This window comes from Galeopterus variegatus, unplaced genomic scaffold (assembly GCF_000696425.1).
Source record: "Galeopterus variegatus unplaced genomic scaffold, G_variegatus-3.0.2 Scaffold7966, whole genome shotgun sequence".
Taxonomy (NCBI): Eukaryota; Metazoa; Chordata; class Mammalia; order Dermoptera; family Cynocephalidae; genus Galeopterus; species Galeopterus variegatus.
The window spans coordinates 37241-51493 of NW_007734077.1; the positions used below are offsets into that span (position 1 = coordinate 37241).

General features: G+C 50.6%; 1 protein-coding gene across 1 annotated transcript in view; it reads left to right on the forward strand.

Annotated features, from left to right (window-relative positions):
• LOC103608050 (dynein heavy chain 17, axonemal-like) overlaps nt 1-14253 on the forward strand; it is a 70258-nt gene that overhangs the window by 8392 nt on the left and 47613 nt on the right. Inside the window, exons 9-11 of the mRNA XM_008592498.1 lie at nt 7694-7959; nt 8784-8979; nt 12774-12920. Of these exons, the coding sequence (XP_008590720.1) occupies nt 7694-7959; nt 8784-8979; nt 12774-12920 (609 nt within the window). The remainder of the gene's footprint in view (nt 1-7693; nt 7960-8783; nt 8980-12773; nt 12921-14253) is intronic.

A 14253-nucleotide genomic window follows, 5' to 3' on the forward strand; every position in this document is an offset into this window, starting at 1 on the left:
TGAATGAAAACAAATATATATATGGGCCGGCCCAGTGGCACACTCAGTAGAGTGTGGCGGCGCTCCCGCCAAGGGTTCGGATCCCATATAGAGACTGGTCTGCTCACTGGTTGAGCGCGGTGTGGGCGCGACACCGAGGGTTGCGATCCCATTACCGGTCACGAAAAAAGACAAAAAGGGGAAAAATATATATATAACATGATCCCGATGTGTAAAATATTTATACATAGACAAAGAACTTGAAAGAAATACACCAAATATTAATATATTAGTAGCAAATATCTCTAGGTGGTGAGATTACAGGTGATTTTAAATTTCTTATACATAGTTAACTATACCATATTTACCAAATATACTACAATAAATGTATTTCACTTTCATTTGCCCCATTTTTTCTATGGTTCTTTTTTATTCTTGCCTTTTATTGTAGTGAATGACTTCCCCAACCCCTTTCCGTCCCCTCCCTCTAATTTCTTGGAAGTGATTTCCTCTCTTTCTGCTCTTTTCTTGTGACCCTTGAATTTGTATCGTGCATACTTAACAAAGTCTGAAATTGATCCTTGTCTTGGCCACCTTCCAAACAGTATAAAGACTTGAGAATACGAACTCCGGCACCCCCTTCCCAACCTACATACCGGCAGTTTGGGCAAAGTTAGTTCTGTCTCTATTTTTATCCCCACAAAGTGGCTATTCTTAGTATTTTATACAGACTACTTTTGTTTATATTTACCTACATGTTTACCAATTGCATTGCCCGCCCTTTCTTCTTACATTCAGACAGTTTTTCTGAGGTCATTTTTCTTCTTCCTGGTATACATCCTTAGAAGTTCCTTTTGTGAAGGTTTATTAGCACAAAATGCTCAGTTTCTGTTTATCCAAAAATATCTTAATTTTACCCTAGTTCTTAAAAAATTGGTCTTGCCGGGCACACCTGGCTGATGGCTATGTTCTCTGCACTTAGAAGGCATCCACTGCCAGGTTCTTTCTTGCCTTCTAGAGGTGTGCTGCCAGTTGAATTGTCATTCTTTTATAGGGGTCTTCTCTTTTCTCCCTGGATGCTGTTATGATCTTCTCTTTGTCTTTGGTGCTCTGTGGTTTTACTGAATAGCAGAGATGCTAGTTTTCCCCCAATATTAATTTCCCCTTCTGTAAAAGCAAAAGTTTCAGCTGTGCATACAGAAACCCAACTAAAAACTTATTTCCTAGCCTCCTTTGCAGCTAGATGTGGCCATGAGAGCCAGTGGGATGTGACTGGAATTAATGTGTGCAACTCTTGGGAGTGCCCTTAAAAACAAAGGAGCACCTGCCACGCCCCCAGTCCTTCCCTACAGCTGGAATGAGGATGTGGTGGTGGGAGCTGGAGCAGCCGTCTTAGAGTCTGAGATGGAAGCTCATTGAGGATGGCAGAACCAACCCATGAGAAGGTCCCCAGGTCCCCATACCCTGGAGCCACCACATCCTCTCTGGCCTGCTTTGTGCTTTGGCTGTATGGTAAGAGAGAAGTAAACTCCTATTTGTTTAAATCATTGTTGTTTTGGTCTTTGACATCTGAACATGTATTGTACCTGATATCCATTAGTAGGTATGTAGGCATGGATTTCTCTTCATTTATCTTTCATGGGGTAAGGTTGTGCTTCCTGCATCCGTGGATTTGTGGCTCAGCTGAAAAGCAGGGGAAAATCCTGGGAAACGTTCAGCTGTTGTCTCTTTATCTCTCCCACCATTTCCATTCTTCCCTTCTAGGATTTCAATTAGACTATAGTAGACCTTCCGTTAGGATAGTGGACCTGGGTCTCTCCTCCACTTCTCTTAATCACTAATAATTTCCATCTCCTCAGCCTCTCTTCTGGGTAATTTCTCCAACTCCGATTTTCAGTTCAGTAATTCTCTCTTCCACTGTGTTTGGTCAGCCATGGAACCCATTCATTGAGCTTTTCATTTCTGGAAGTTCTATTTGGTTCTTTTGCATATATCTGGCTATTCTTCATATCACCTTTTCCTGACTTTTTAAAAAAAAATTCCAGCTCTAATCTTCAGAAGCATTTTATTCATAATGCTTTTCCATTTTCCAGCTGGTAATCCCAACACTTATTTAAAAGAGTCTCTGGGCATGGGGCCATAAACCATTCTGCAATTTAGAGGCCCCTTGAGAAAGAGTCCTTCCTCTTTCTTGTCTGAACTCCTCCCAGGAGATTATTTAAACTTCCGCTGCTGTGTTCAAGTTTTCTTACAATCTTTCATTTGGATGAGACCTAGGGCTCCCCTCTGCACTTTGTCCCACCGCTGTCCTCCCACCTCTGCATGCACACTCCCCGGGAGAATGTGAGTGTGACACAGAGGCATGTGTGGGTGTAGGCAGGGCGTGGGCGTGGGCATGAGTGTGGGTGTGGGCGTGAGCCAGCCAAACCACAGAGCAGCTTGTTCCAGGGCCTCCTCAGACAGCCCATCTTCACGTTGACTTAAATCCACCATCGCCCATTTATAAAGCCAATGTTTTGTAATGTGGAGACAAACACTGCCCTTTCCACCTCGTAATCCCAGTAGATGGAAAGCCCTCCCAGGCCACGAGTCATTTCACACAAACTTATATGTCCAACCTTCTGACAACCAACCTTTGGGTTATCTGACCATAACTCCACCAACTCTTTATTTTCTGGCCTTGGATTCTACATCCTGGAGATTATCTCTGTGTTTACAGTATGGGTTCAAGGGAAGCCTGAACACAGTGCTCACCAGTAAAACAGACGTGACGATTACTGGATTTCTCGGTGCTTTGAATTATTAACATCATAATCTCATTGATTAACTCAGAGCCTGGGCATTTTGCACAATCATCGGCAACACAAACTGATGGCGTGGGCTGTCCAAAGATTGCTGGCAGGTTTCTTCGGGCTCATGTGGTACTTTTGAACTTTAATTTTTATACTGTACAATTTGCTCATTTAAAATATGCCATTAAATGGGTTTTTAGTACATTTAGAGTTGTGCAACCCTCCACAATCAATTCTAGAACATTTTCATAACCCTGGCCGTTTCCCATTCCTCCCCAACCTCCCCCACCTAAGCCAATTACGAATCTACTTTCCATCCGTATAGATTTGCCAATTCTCACATCACTTTTTTAAAAATGTGAAAAATTTTTGAAAATGTTGCCAACATTTAAAAATTGAGAAAGGTCCCATCAAAGCCCACATTTTCACCTTCTCTTGGAAAAGCAGATCTAGCCGCACTGGACAACGTGCAGCTGAAGTGGAGCAGGTGCTATTTCCTGTAGACAGGATGCTGGGAGACAAGATGCAGTGATTAGGGGCCTGCAGATTAACTAAAAACAGACAGATTAACAGCTGAAGAGACAAAGTTTATTCTTGTGTGTATGGAGGGCAGGACAGAAGTGGCTCTCTGAAGAGCTGGAGACGGGTTTATCTACCAGGGGCCTGCAGATTAACTAAAAACAGACAGATTAACGGCTGAAGAGACAAAGTTTATTCCTGTGTGTATGGAGGGCAGGACAGAAGTGGCTCTCTGAAGAGCTGGAGACGGGTTTATCTACCAACCTAACCGAGGATAGGGAGGGGTGGGGAGGAGGGCTTCTGTGGAACAACAAACGGCTTTTTAAAAGAAAAGACAAATGGGCTTTTAGGGGAACAAATGGGAGATAATAAAGTTTGTGATTATGTCTGTTCATTCATGGCAATAAAGCTCCCCCAGAGAGGATTTATGGCAGATTCACTCTCTGAAGACTCTGCCTTGGTCAGATAAGAAAAGCTCTGAAAAGGCTTTTTTTTTCTGCATCTGTTGAATCTCAAATGTCTCTGGTTTAAAATTATCTTTATCCCAATTCTGGAGTTTGAGTGGATCTCCACCCAGACCATGAATGGTCCAGTTTGCCCCAGACCCCACCACTCTCTACTGTCCTAGCCCAGCCCTTTTCATGCACTTATTGAAACCTGCCCGGCCCCCACAAAAGATTGTTGGCAGAATCTCTACATCAACCGTGATGGCCAAATCCCTGCAGGATCTAGTGCGTGTGGCTTCAACTCTGAAGAACAGGTATTGAGTACCTAAATGTGTAGATATAAGTAGATGCTTTGGTAGCTTATTTTAATTTCTCTGCTTAGTTTTATGCATGTTTGCCAACTATGAATCTCAGAGCTATGTCTTTCCCTCATGTTGTAAGCTTCTGGGTTGCCAAGGACAAAGCACTGCCCACGGGACAGGCCCAATAATTACTATAAGGTCTCAGGTCCCAGGCACCCTGCTAAGCACTGCCTACATTCCATCACTCAGTTCTCACAACAGCCCAGGCTCTTTGCTAAGCTCCTTCCCTGCATTGTCCACCCCATTTGGCCAGCCCAGACAGGTCAAGAAACCTGCTCAAGGTCACACAGCTAGCCACCAAGTAGAGCAACCAGAACCGCAAGCCAAGTCTGAGCTTGACTGTTTCCAGGGCCCCTGTTACAAAGCTCTCGGACAGATGGGCTCCCATGACCACGAAGGCAATCGGGCTGGCCTGGGCAGCCCAGGGTGGTGGTCGTCTTTCTGTAGGATGTCAGGGCTAGGCTTCCTGCAGCTGAACTGGGGACTCAGAAGGACCCCCCCACCCCTGAGCACAAAGATCTCTCTCACAAAGACGCCAGGATGGTCCTTTGCCTTTTAAACATCTATTTTAAAAATGCAAATGCATGTGAATTTGAAGCTCTGCAAATGTAACCATCAATTAAGTCTTGGATGGAGTTGGCTCTCCAAGCAAAATATCAATGAATGCAAATCAATACAGTGCCTCCTTGCTGTTGTTAAAGAAAAAATTATTCAGTGATACTTGCTAAAGCGCGGCGAGGAAGGCTTTATTCAGAACGATCTCTGTGGGTACAGGGAGCACTGCATTGGGTCTTGCCTTGGGGGAGAGTGGTCGGGCTCAACTCCGAACACAGCATGGGCAAGTGGGGTTTATAGCCAAGGATCAGGGTGGGGGTCAGTGGACGGAAAATCACTAAGAGGACACATCAGGGGTGAGGGGGATTCTAGCTAAACTGATGGAACAGGATTCTTGCTGAAGGCAGGCTGGGGTGATCAGATATGGAGGGTGGGAGCTTCCTGCTAAACTGACTCAGCAGGGATTGCTAAAACCAGATTTTACAAGGAACTGCACAGACGGGGCAAGGGGAAGTTTCGGGAGATTGACTACAGTTTGGACAAGCGAAGGTTTTTCATCACCGTTCCCTTCTCTGGAACACCCTTCTCCAGACAGCTGCATTGCTCAGTTCCTTCCTCCCGTTCCAATGCCACCTGCCTCCACCCTCAAGTAGCACCCTTCCCACCTCTCCACCCTTCCTCCCCTCCCTCGCTGGCCAGCACTGACCTGCTGGGTTTTTCCTCTTGGCACTTGCCCTCCCAGGTGTGCTATTGTGCACTGACGTCTTCATGTGTTCATTGTCTGCCCGACTAGAACATAAACTCCCTGAGGACAGGCACTTGATTTGGCTTCGCTTAGTACAGAGTCTAGCACGTGGCAGGGGCTTGTGAGGTTCTCCCGTGGCACAAAAGTGGCTCTAGCTAAGGGAGCTTGGTGATTCTGGACATTGTCAGGAGGTAGTTTCACCCTAGGGTAGACCTTTGACATGGAGCCCAGAAGGAAAGTGTTAACACAAAGCTTCGGAGGCCACCCAAGGGCAGAAGGGTCCTGAGCAGAGGTCTTGAGTCAATCCTTTAATCTGGAGATCCCAGTTCCTCCCCTGTGATTGTTCTCCAAAATTAAAAGACAGTGCTAGAGCAAGGGATTGGGTGGCCCGGCACCAGCATCTGTCACCTCCTGCGGGGAGGTGCTGCTGCTCCCCAGCTTTGTGATGAGGAAACAGGCCCAGAAAAATCAGAAAAGCTCACTGATGGGTCATCCAGCTGGGGCAGGATGAGTCCCGAGAGTGCCTTGGGTCCCCAAGGCATGTGGAGATTTCCCTCCCATACGTCTGGTTTGGAACAAGGGGGAGAAATGATGAGGAAGAACGTCCAGGCAGGGGCCGAGCCCCCCTGGGTTGATGCGCCCAGCTTCGTGAGTCCCAGGTCCCCCCTCTGTGAGGAGCACGTGGTCCAGGAAGAAACCAAATACAGCCCCTGCGGGATGGATCCACGCCCCAGAACGATCAAACCCAGTTGTTCCCTCGCCGGGGCTTTCTCGGGGAGCGCACACCCTCTCCTACCAGGGCCTGGATCCGCTTTCATATTCTAGAAGGGGAAAGAGTCATTTTCTGAATTTTAACTTTATGCTAGGTTAAAAAGAAAAAAAAAAAAAAAAAAAACAGAAAAAAGAAGGAAAAAGGAAAATCACTCTTGCAAACCCTCTCCATCTCCATCTATTCCTGTGGCTCTTAGATCTAAGAGCCCTGTGCTCCCAGAAAAAAGAAGGAAAATCACTGTTGCAAACCCTCTCCATCTCCATCTATTCCTGTGGCTCTTAGATCTAAGAGCCCTGTGCTCCCATTAGGGTGGCCCCTGGGGTCCCTCCCGTCCCCAGGCTGCCTGCATGCTAGTTCTTATCATCAACAATTCACACACCGCCGGGACGTTCTAGAGCCATTTCCCACGTGCTCCCCTCCTGGAGCAAAATAAAATTAGCTCTCTTCTGGGACATCATCAGCCAAAAAGTAAAAACATGAAAAGAGGGAAGAGAAATGGGATAAAGGGAGACAAATCCAGCAGCTTCGTGAACTGATAAGGGCCACGTTTTTTCTCCCCAACTCTCACGTGTCTTAACATTTTTTTAAGACATGCAACTGGTGACCTCACATGTCTGTAGCTGCCCGGCAGGCACCTGTGCACCGGCCAGAACACCAGCGTTTCCACTTGGTCCTGAGAATCAAAAGCTGCCCCATTTGGCTTTTGGGGGCCTGAAAACCTCTCCTCCTTTTTTCATCGTCATGTTTCAGTCTTTCCTCAAAAGGCCATTTTTAGGGACAAAGGTCATATTTTTCAAACCCAAATCTCGGGCAAATCGGAGACCTAGGCTCACCAGAGCAGGTCCAGGTCTGCCAGGCACCAGTGTGGGGTCCTTTATCCAGCAGCCCCAGGAGACTCCCCCAGATGTCCCACTAACCCAGCACTCAGTGAGTTTAGTGATCCAGGGCCCTGTGTAGTGTAAGCTCGCCCGTCCTCTCTCCGGTCCCCCTCTGCGCCTGGCTGTCCCCCTCTCCCCCATAGCTTTTTTCAGAGCAACACAATTTCTTGATGGTGGTCTCTGTTGCTTTGAGGATGACAGTGCTCTCCCTAAGAGAAAAAATTCTTGGGAATAAAAAATTTCTCCATCCGTTTATATACGTCCCTGTTATATAAATCCAGTATCGTGGCTATTTTTTAATGTTTAATTGTATTTTTTAATCATTCCAGTCTTCTTTGCCAAAATCTTTATTTCCTGGAATAAAATCTTCTAGACCTTGGGCCTAGTTTGCACAGCTGGTTCACAAGCCACGTATTTGGGGACTTAGCATACGTCAACACGAAAATTATAGAAGCATCCATTTAAACAGTTGCCATGCAGAGAAAGGTTCAAATGAATTCATTTCTTTTGACAAGGCGCGTGTTTCCTGCCCCCTGAAGCTTGGACCTGCCCGTTCTGTCCACAGCCAGGGGCTGGGGAGGCTGTGGGGGTGGGGCGGGGGCGGGGCCTCTGGGTGAAGGCGCCCCTCTTCCTGCTCCCCCCCAGCTCCTGTACATGTGCGGGAGCCTCCTGGAGCGGCCTCTGATTCTTGCCGAGGTGGTGCCCAGGTACTCCATCATGCTGGAGGTGTTTGATACTGACCTGGACAATGCCAAGATCTTGTACGATGCCCAGATGGCGGCCTCTGCAGAGGGAAATATCCCCCCAATCCACAAGAATATGCCCCCCGTGGCCGGGCAGCTCAAGTGGAGCCTGGAGCTGCAGGAGAGGCTGGAGGTGTCCATGAAGCACCTAAAGCACATCGATCACCCGTGAGTCACAACGCCCAGCCGAGGCACGCAGGGCCACCCCATCTCCATGCATGGGGGAGGGAGACGGCCTGGCCCGCCCCCAAGCATCCATGCTTCTTAGCAGCTGGACCTTTTCCTCCCAAAGCAAAATCCCAGGAGAGACCCCACTGGTCCTCTCTCCCCTCCAAATGCCTCCTCGAAGTGTGCTCAGGAAGACTCTGGCTAGTCCCTGCCGTTGACCATCAGCCTGCAGAAATAAACAAAGATCACCCAAACAGGACCAAGCAGAGGCTATTTATGCAGAGTTTGCTATAGCAAAGGAGTCAGCCAAGCTGCCGTCATGTGCTTTTGGCAGAGGCTGAGAGGCAGGCAGAGGAGAGGGAAGGCCTTGCAGTGGAAAACCGGGGAGGCTCCGGGGGGCCCTGAGGGAGGCTATGGGTCTGGGGCAGCTCAAGGCATCCTATGTGGTTGGTTAGGGGGCCCATTTGCTTCTTTCTGGTTGGCCCTAAGTTGGAAGGGAAGCCGTCCATTATTAATGAAGCCCTGGCCATTTGGAACCTATTGCTACAGGGATTGCTGTTTGACTTCTCGGACTGGCTGCTTCAGCCTATGGGTTGGCTTCCTGGGCTGGTTGTTGCAGATTGCGCGTCAGAGTTCCATTTTTATATACAGTCTGGCCATTGTCCCTCTGTAGACTCGGTCTGTCAGCCTTGATGAAACAGGTAGCTGGCTGTCTGCTTCAGCACCCACAGATCCGGCCCCAGTGGTTGGGGTGCTGAAGAGACCCCGAATGACATGTCCAAGGGAAGCCAGCACCTCAGGGCCCTGCCTGTCTCTGATCCCAGGGTCATGTCCAGCGTAGAGGCCAAGCTGACCTGCCAGAAATACGACGAGATAATGGAGATGCTGAGAAGTTACCGCGAGAAGATCTACAAACAGTGGGTGGACAGAGTGGACCAAGACTGCCACTTCAACCTGGGGCAGCCGCTGATCCAGCGGGACCCTGCCACCAACCTTATCCAAGTTAACTTCAGCAAAGAGGTGGGTGCCGCCCGGGGGGCTGGGGTCCCACTACAGGGGAAGGAGGAAGCCTGAGGGTCCCCTGCCGTGGAGGCTGCCCCCTTCCACCCACAGCACATGTTTGTGAGGGTTGATGTTCATGTCAGGGTTAGCCTAAAGCTTTATTTTTAAAGGGTTTTGATGTCCAGGGTATCTTTAAGATCTGAGGCAAAACAGTAGCATCCTTCGCTGGCCAGTTTGCTCAGTTGGTCAGAGTGCAGACTTATAACACCAAGGTCTGGGGTTCGGATTCCTGTACTGGCCAGCCACTAAAAAGAAAAAAAAAAAAACCCAGCAAGGACCTTTTTGAAAATCTTGGCCTCCTTTCTTGTGATTCCCAGGAAAACATCAATTCAAAAAAAATTTTTTTTTTCCTTTTTGTATTTTTTTACTGACCGGTAATGGGATCGCAACCCTCGGTGTAGCGCCCGCACCGCGCTCAGCCAGTGAGCGGGAACCGGTCTCCACATGGGATCCGAACCCTCAGCAGGAGCGCCGCCACACTCTCCAGTGCGCCACCAGGCCGGCCCTGAAAAAATTTTTTAAAAGTCTTTGCAGGATCTAGACAAACGGTCTGGAGGTAAACTGGAGAGAATTCACACTGGCGGGCTGCAGGGTGTGTCCCAGAGCTAAAACCTGGATGGTTTAGACACTCACAGAGGGTGGAAGCAAGGGAGCGGCTGTCCCCCTGCATGCACCACCTCGTGATCTGCCCTGTCTGGATGCCGGTGTGATGCCAGGGGGACAGGGAGACCAGAGATGCCTCTCCCTTGGAAACCTTCCTTTGCACAAGGATTCATTCTTTCTCTCATTCAACATTTACTGAGCGCCTACTGTGTGTATGTGCTTGGGATAAATTAGTGAACCTGAGAGACAAAGGTCTCTGTCCTGCCCTCCTGGAGCTTACCTCTGGAGGGAGAGTGAGAGAGAGAGAGAGAGAGAGAATGACCAACTAGCATAATAAAATAGGTAAACTACATAACACATGAGAGGGGGCCCCCAGGAGAGAGCGGGAAGGGCAGGTGGAGAGGTGCGGGGCAGGAGGAAGGGAGACAGAGCAATTTTAGACGTGACCAAGGACTTGCAGGAGGCGGGGAGTTGGCCACACAGAGATGTAGGGAGAAGCCTTCGAGCACGGCCAGCAGCTGCAGCCAAGGCCAGGAGTGAGCCTGGTGCGTCTTGGGGACAACACAGAGGCCCCTGGGGCTGGACGGGGTGGGCAGGAGAGGAGGTGAGAGAGGGGTCGGGGGAGTCCTTGTGGGCCGAGCAAGGGACTTGTGTGTTTGGTTTGAGCAGATGGCACCGTTGCAGGGTTCGGGCTGAGGAGTGCTGCGGTCTGGTTTATGCTGGTGAGGGGACCCTGTCCATGCTGGGCGCTGAGCAGATGGGGGTGGCATGCGAGGGTGGGAGCAGGGAGGTGAGACAGGAGGCTTCTGTGCAATCCAGGCAGGGGTGATGGCGTGGAGGGTGGCTCTGGCCAGAGGGACAGCAATGGAGGTGATGAAGAGCAATCAGATTTTGATCACAGTGTCAATTCCAGACGGGTTGAAAATGGAGTAGGTTTCGGGACTGGGTGACTGGAAGGGCGGAACTGCCCCCAGCCGAGGGGCAGCCGGAGGTGGCAGGTGCGGCAGGCTGCAGGAGGGGGCCGCTCTGGTTTGACTGCCTTGAGTTTGAGACGTCAGCTGGATGTCCGAGTGGAGGTGGTGCGCAGGCAGGTGGGTGAAGGAGTCCGGAGGGCAGGAGAGGGGTGTGGCTGGAGACATAAATGTGGGAGTCACCCACACAGATGGTCCTGAAGGCCGTGACATTGGGAGTGATCACGCCTCATTCACCTGGGAGTAAACTGAGGTGGGTCAGGCTCTGTGTGGCTCTCCATCACGGGAATCTCGAAATGGCCAAAAGGGACTGATTATGGTGACTGGGAGAGCCTGGTGTTCTGTGCGCCCAGGAGGAGGGAGCGGCCAGCGGCTGGGGCTCGTGTGAGATGGAGCCTGCAATGTGACCGCTGGATTCAGCCACGGGGAGGCTATCTCGACCTTGAGAGCAGCTTGGTGGACAGAAGCCCTGTTGGGAGGGACGCCCCTGGTGTTGATCTGCTGGGTCATAACCGGGTGGGAGGAGCGGGAAGAGGGGAGGTTAGGTCCCACGGAGGACCCAGGTGAAGCCCTGAAGCCTTTCTCCAAACAACCTGGGCGTGGGGGGAGGGGANCTGTCCTGCCCTCCTGGAGCTTACCTCTGGAGGGAGAGTGAGAGAGAGAGAGAGAGAGAGAATGACCAACTAGCATAATAAAATAGGTAAAGTACATAACACGTGAGAGGGGGCCCCCAGGAGAGATCGGGAAGGGCAGGTGGAGAGGTGCGGGGCAGAAGGAAGGGAGACAGAGCAATTTTAGATGTGACCAAAGACTTGCAGGAGGCGGGGAGTTGGCCACACAGAGATGTAGGGAGAAGCCTTCGAGCACGGCCAGCAGCTGCAGCCAAGGCCAGGAGTGAGCCTGGTGCGTCTTGGGGACAACACAGAGGCCCCTGGGGCCGGACGGGCTGGGCAGGAGAGGAGGTGAGAGAGGGGTCGGGGGAGTCCTTGTGGGCCGAGCAAGGGACTTGTGTGTTTGGTTTGAGCAGATGGCACCGTTGCAGGGTTCGGGCTGAGGAGTGCTGCGGTCTGGTTTATGCTGGTGAGGGGACCCTGTCCATGCTGGGCGCTGAGCAGATGGGGGTGGCATGCGAGGGTGGGAGCAGGGAGGTGAGACAGGAGGCTTCTGTGCAATCCAGGCAGGGGTGATGGCGTGGAGGGTGGCTCTGGCCAGAGGGACAGCAATGGAGGTGATGAAGAGCAATCAGATTTTGATCACAGTGTCAATTCCAGACGGGTTGAAAATGGAGTAGGTTTCGGGACTGGGTGACTGGAAGGGCGGAACTGCCCCCAGCCGAGGGGCAGCCGGAGGTGGCAGGTGCGGCAGGCTGCAGGAGGGGGCCGCTCTGGTTTGACTGCCTTGAGTTTGAGACGTCAGCTGGATGTCCGAGTGGAGGTGGTGCGCAGGCAGGTGGGTGAAGGAGTCCGGAGGGCAGGAGAGGGGTGTGGCTGGAGACATAAATGTGGGAGTCACCCACACAGATGGTCCTGAAGGCCGTGACATTGGGAGTGATCACGCCTCATTCACCTGGGAGTAAACTGAGGCGGGTCAGGCTCTGTGTGGCTCTCCATCACGGGAATCTCGAAATGACCAAAAGGGACTGATTATGGTGACCGGGAGAGCCTGGTGTTCTGTGCGCCCAGGAGGAGGGAGCGGCCAGCGGCTGGGGCTCGTGTGAGATGGAGCCTGCAATGTGACCGCTGGATTCAGCCACGGGGAGGCTATCTCGACCTTGAGAGCAGCTTGGTGGACAGAAGCCCTGTTGGGAGGGACGCCCCTGGTGTTGATCTGCTGGGTCATAACCGGGTGGGAGGAGCGGGAAGAGGGGAGGTTAGGTCCCACGGAGGACCCAGGTGAAGCCCTGAAGCCTTTCTCCAAACAACCTGGGCGTGGGGGGAGGGGAAGAGGACAGAGATAAAGTTATGACGATGTCACCCACCCACGATAGTGATGACAATGTTAGCGCTTTCTGGCTCAGGACCATCAAAGAGGGTGAAAACGTCCTGCTGCTGCCAGCAAACGTCCCCTCCCACCCACCCGGGAATCCCCCCGGCTGCACAAAGCTTCATTTCTGCCACCAAATGCCACGCTGCGGAGATCACCTTCTGACACGTTCTTTGATCTGCATTTGCCGTTTAGTTGGTGGCGGTTCTCAGAGAAGTCAAGTATTTGAATTTCCAGCAACAGAAGGAGATTCCAGGCAGTGCAGAGAACCTGTTCTCAGACAACGAGACCTTCCGGAAGTTTGTGGGCAACTTGGAGCTCATCGCCGGCTGGTATAACGAGGTGAGCTGGTGCCCTTCTGTGGGTTTTCTCTGCCAAGTTTCCGTTTTTGTTTAGAACAAACGCTGGTGTAAGATCTTCAGGTGGAACAGAGTAAACGAGGATATTTCAATATTCAAATATGGTTCAAGCTACTTGTCATGACTCATGCAACGGTGGCAGCCAGGACGGTGACAGGTGATAAGTCAAAACTGCTCATGATGGAAACCTATTTCCACTGGACTTTGGCTTACGTTATGCAATTCTTCATAGAGGCTTTATTCTCCTAAATATATTTTGGATAACTTTAAAGCCATTCGACGTTACTTCCATTACTGCCATTTAAGTGTGTGTGTGTTGGGCGGCATTTCCCGGAATGCGGACTAGGATTACAACTTTCCCAGCGGTGCATCGTCAGGAGGCTCAGTGTGAGGTGCCTGCAGAGGCCACCCCTCCACCCTCGGCTCTCAGTTTAAGAATTCCTCTTCAGTCTTGACCCCTGACATCGTTTTGATCTGGGGACCTGACACAGTAACCACAAGGAGGCTGTGTATAAACAAGAATTTCTAGTAGTTGGTTAGCTTTTGGGGACAGTCCCTTCCAGGGACTGGGCTGTCTGTTCAGTCCCCCCTTCTGGCATAGAATGTGGAAGCTGAGCTGGTGATCAGAAGGGGGCCTGGAGAGCGTAGCAGTGGGGCACAGCTGGTGGTCAGCGTGCCTGTCTTCCTTCTAGGCACCCCCTTTCTTCCAGACCCCACCCACAGATCCTGGAAAAGTCCCCATAAACTTGACCACACCTGAGGCCACACCAGATTGGACCAGATATGGACACTGCTGCTGTAACAAATTACCATGAACTGAGTGGTTTAAAACCACGCGAATTTATTATCTTCTAGTTCTGGAGGTTGGAAGTCCAAAATCTGTTTCAGTCTGCTGAAGTCAAGGCGTTGGCTGCTTCCTTCTGGAGGCTTCGGTGGCCCTTGGCTCATGGCTGTTGGATTAGTCAGAGTTGTCCAGAAAAACAGAACCAATAGGATACACACACACACACACATATGCACACACACATATGAACACACAATGCACACACACGCACACACATATGCACACACACATGCACACACATATGCACACACATACACATGTGTACATATATGCACACACATACATATGCACACACATATGCACACACATGCATACACACATGCACACACACATACATATGTGTGCACACATATGCACACACACATATGCACACACACATATGCACACACACACACACATGCACACACATAGAGAGAGAGAAAGAGAGAGAGGGGGATTTATTGTGAGGAATTGCCTCGCACAATTAAGGAGG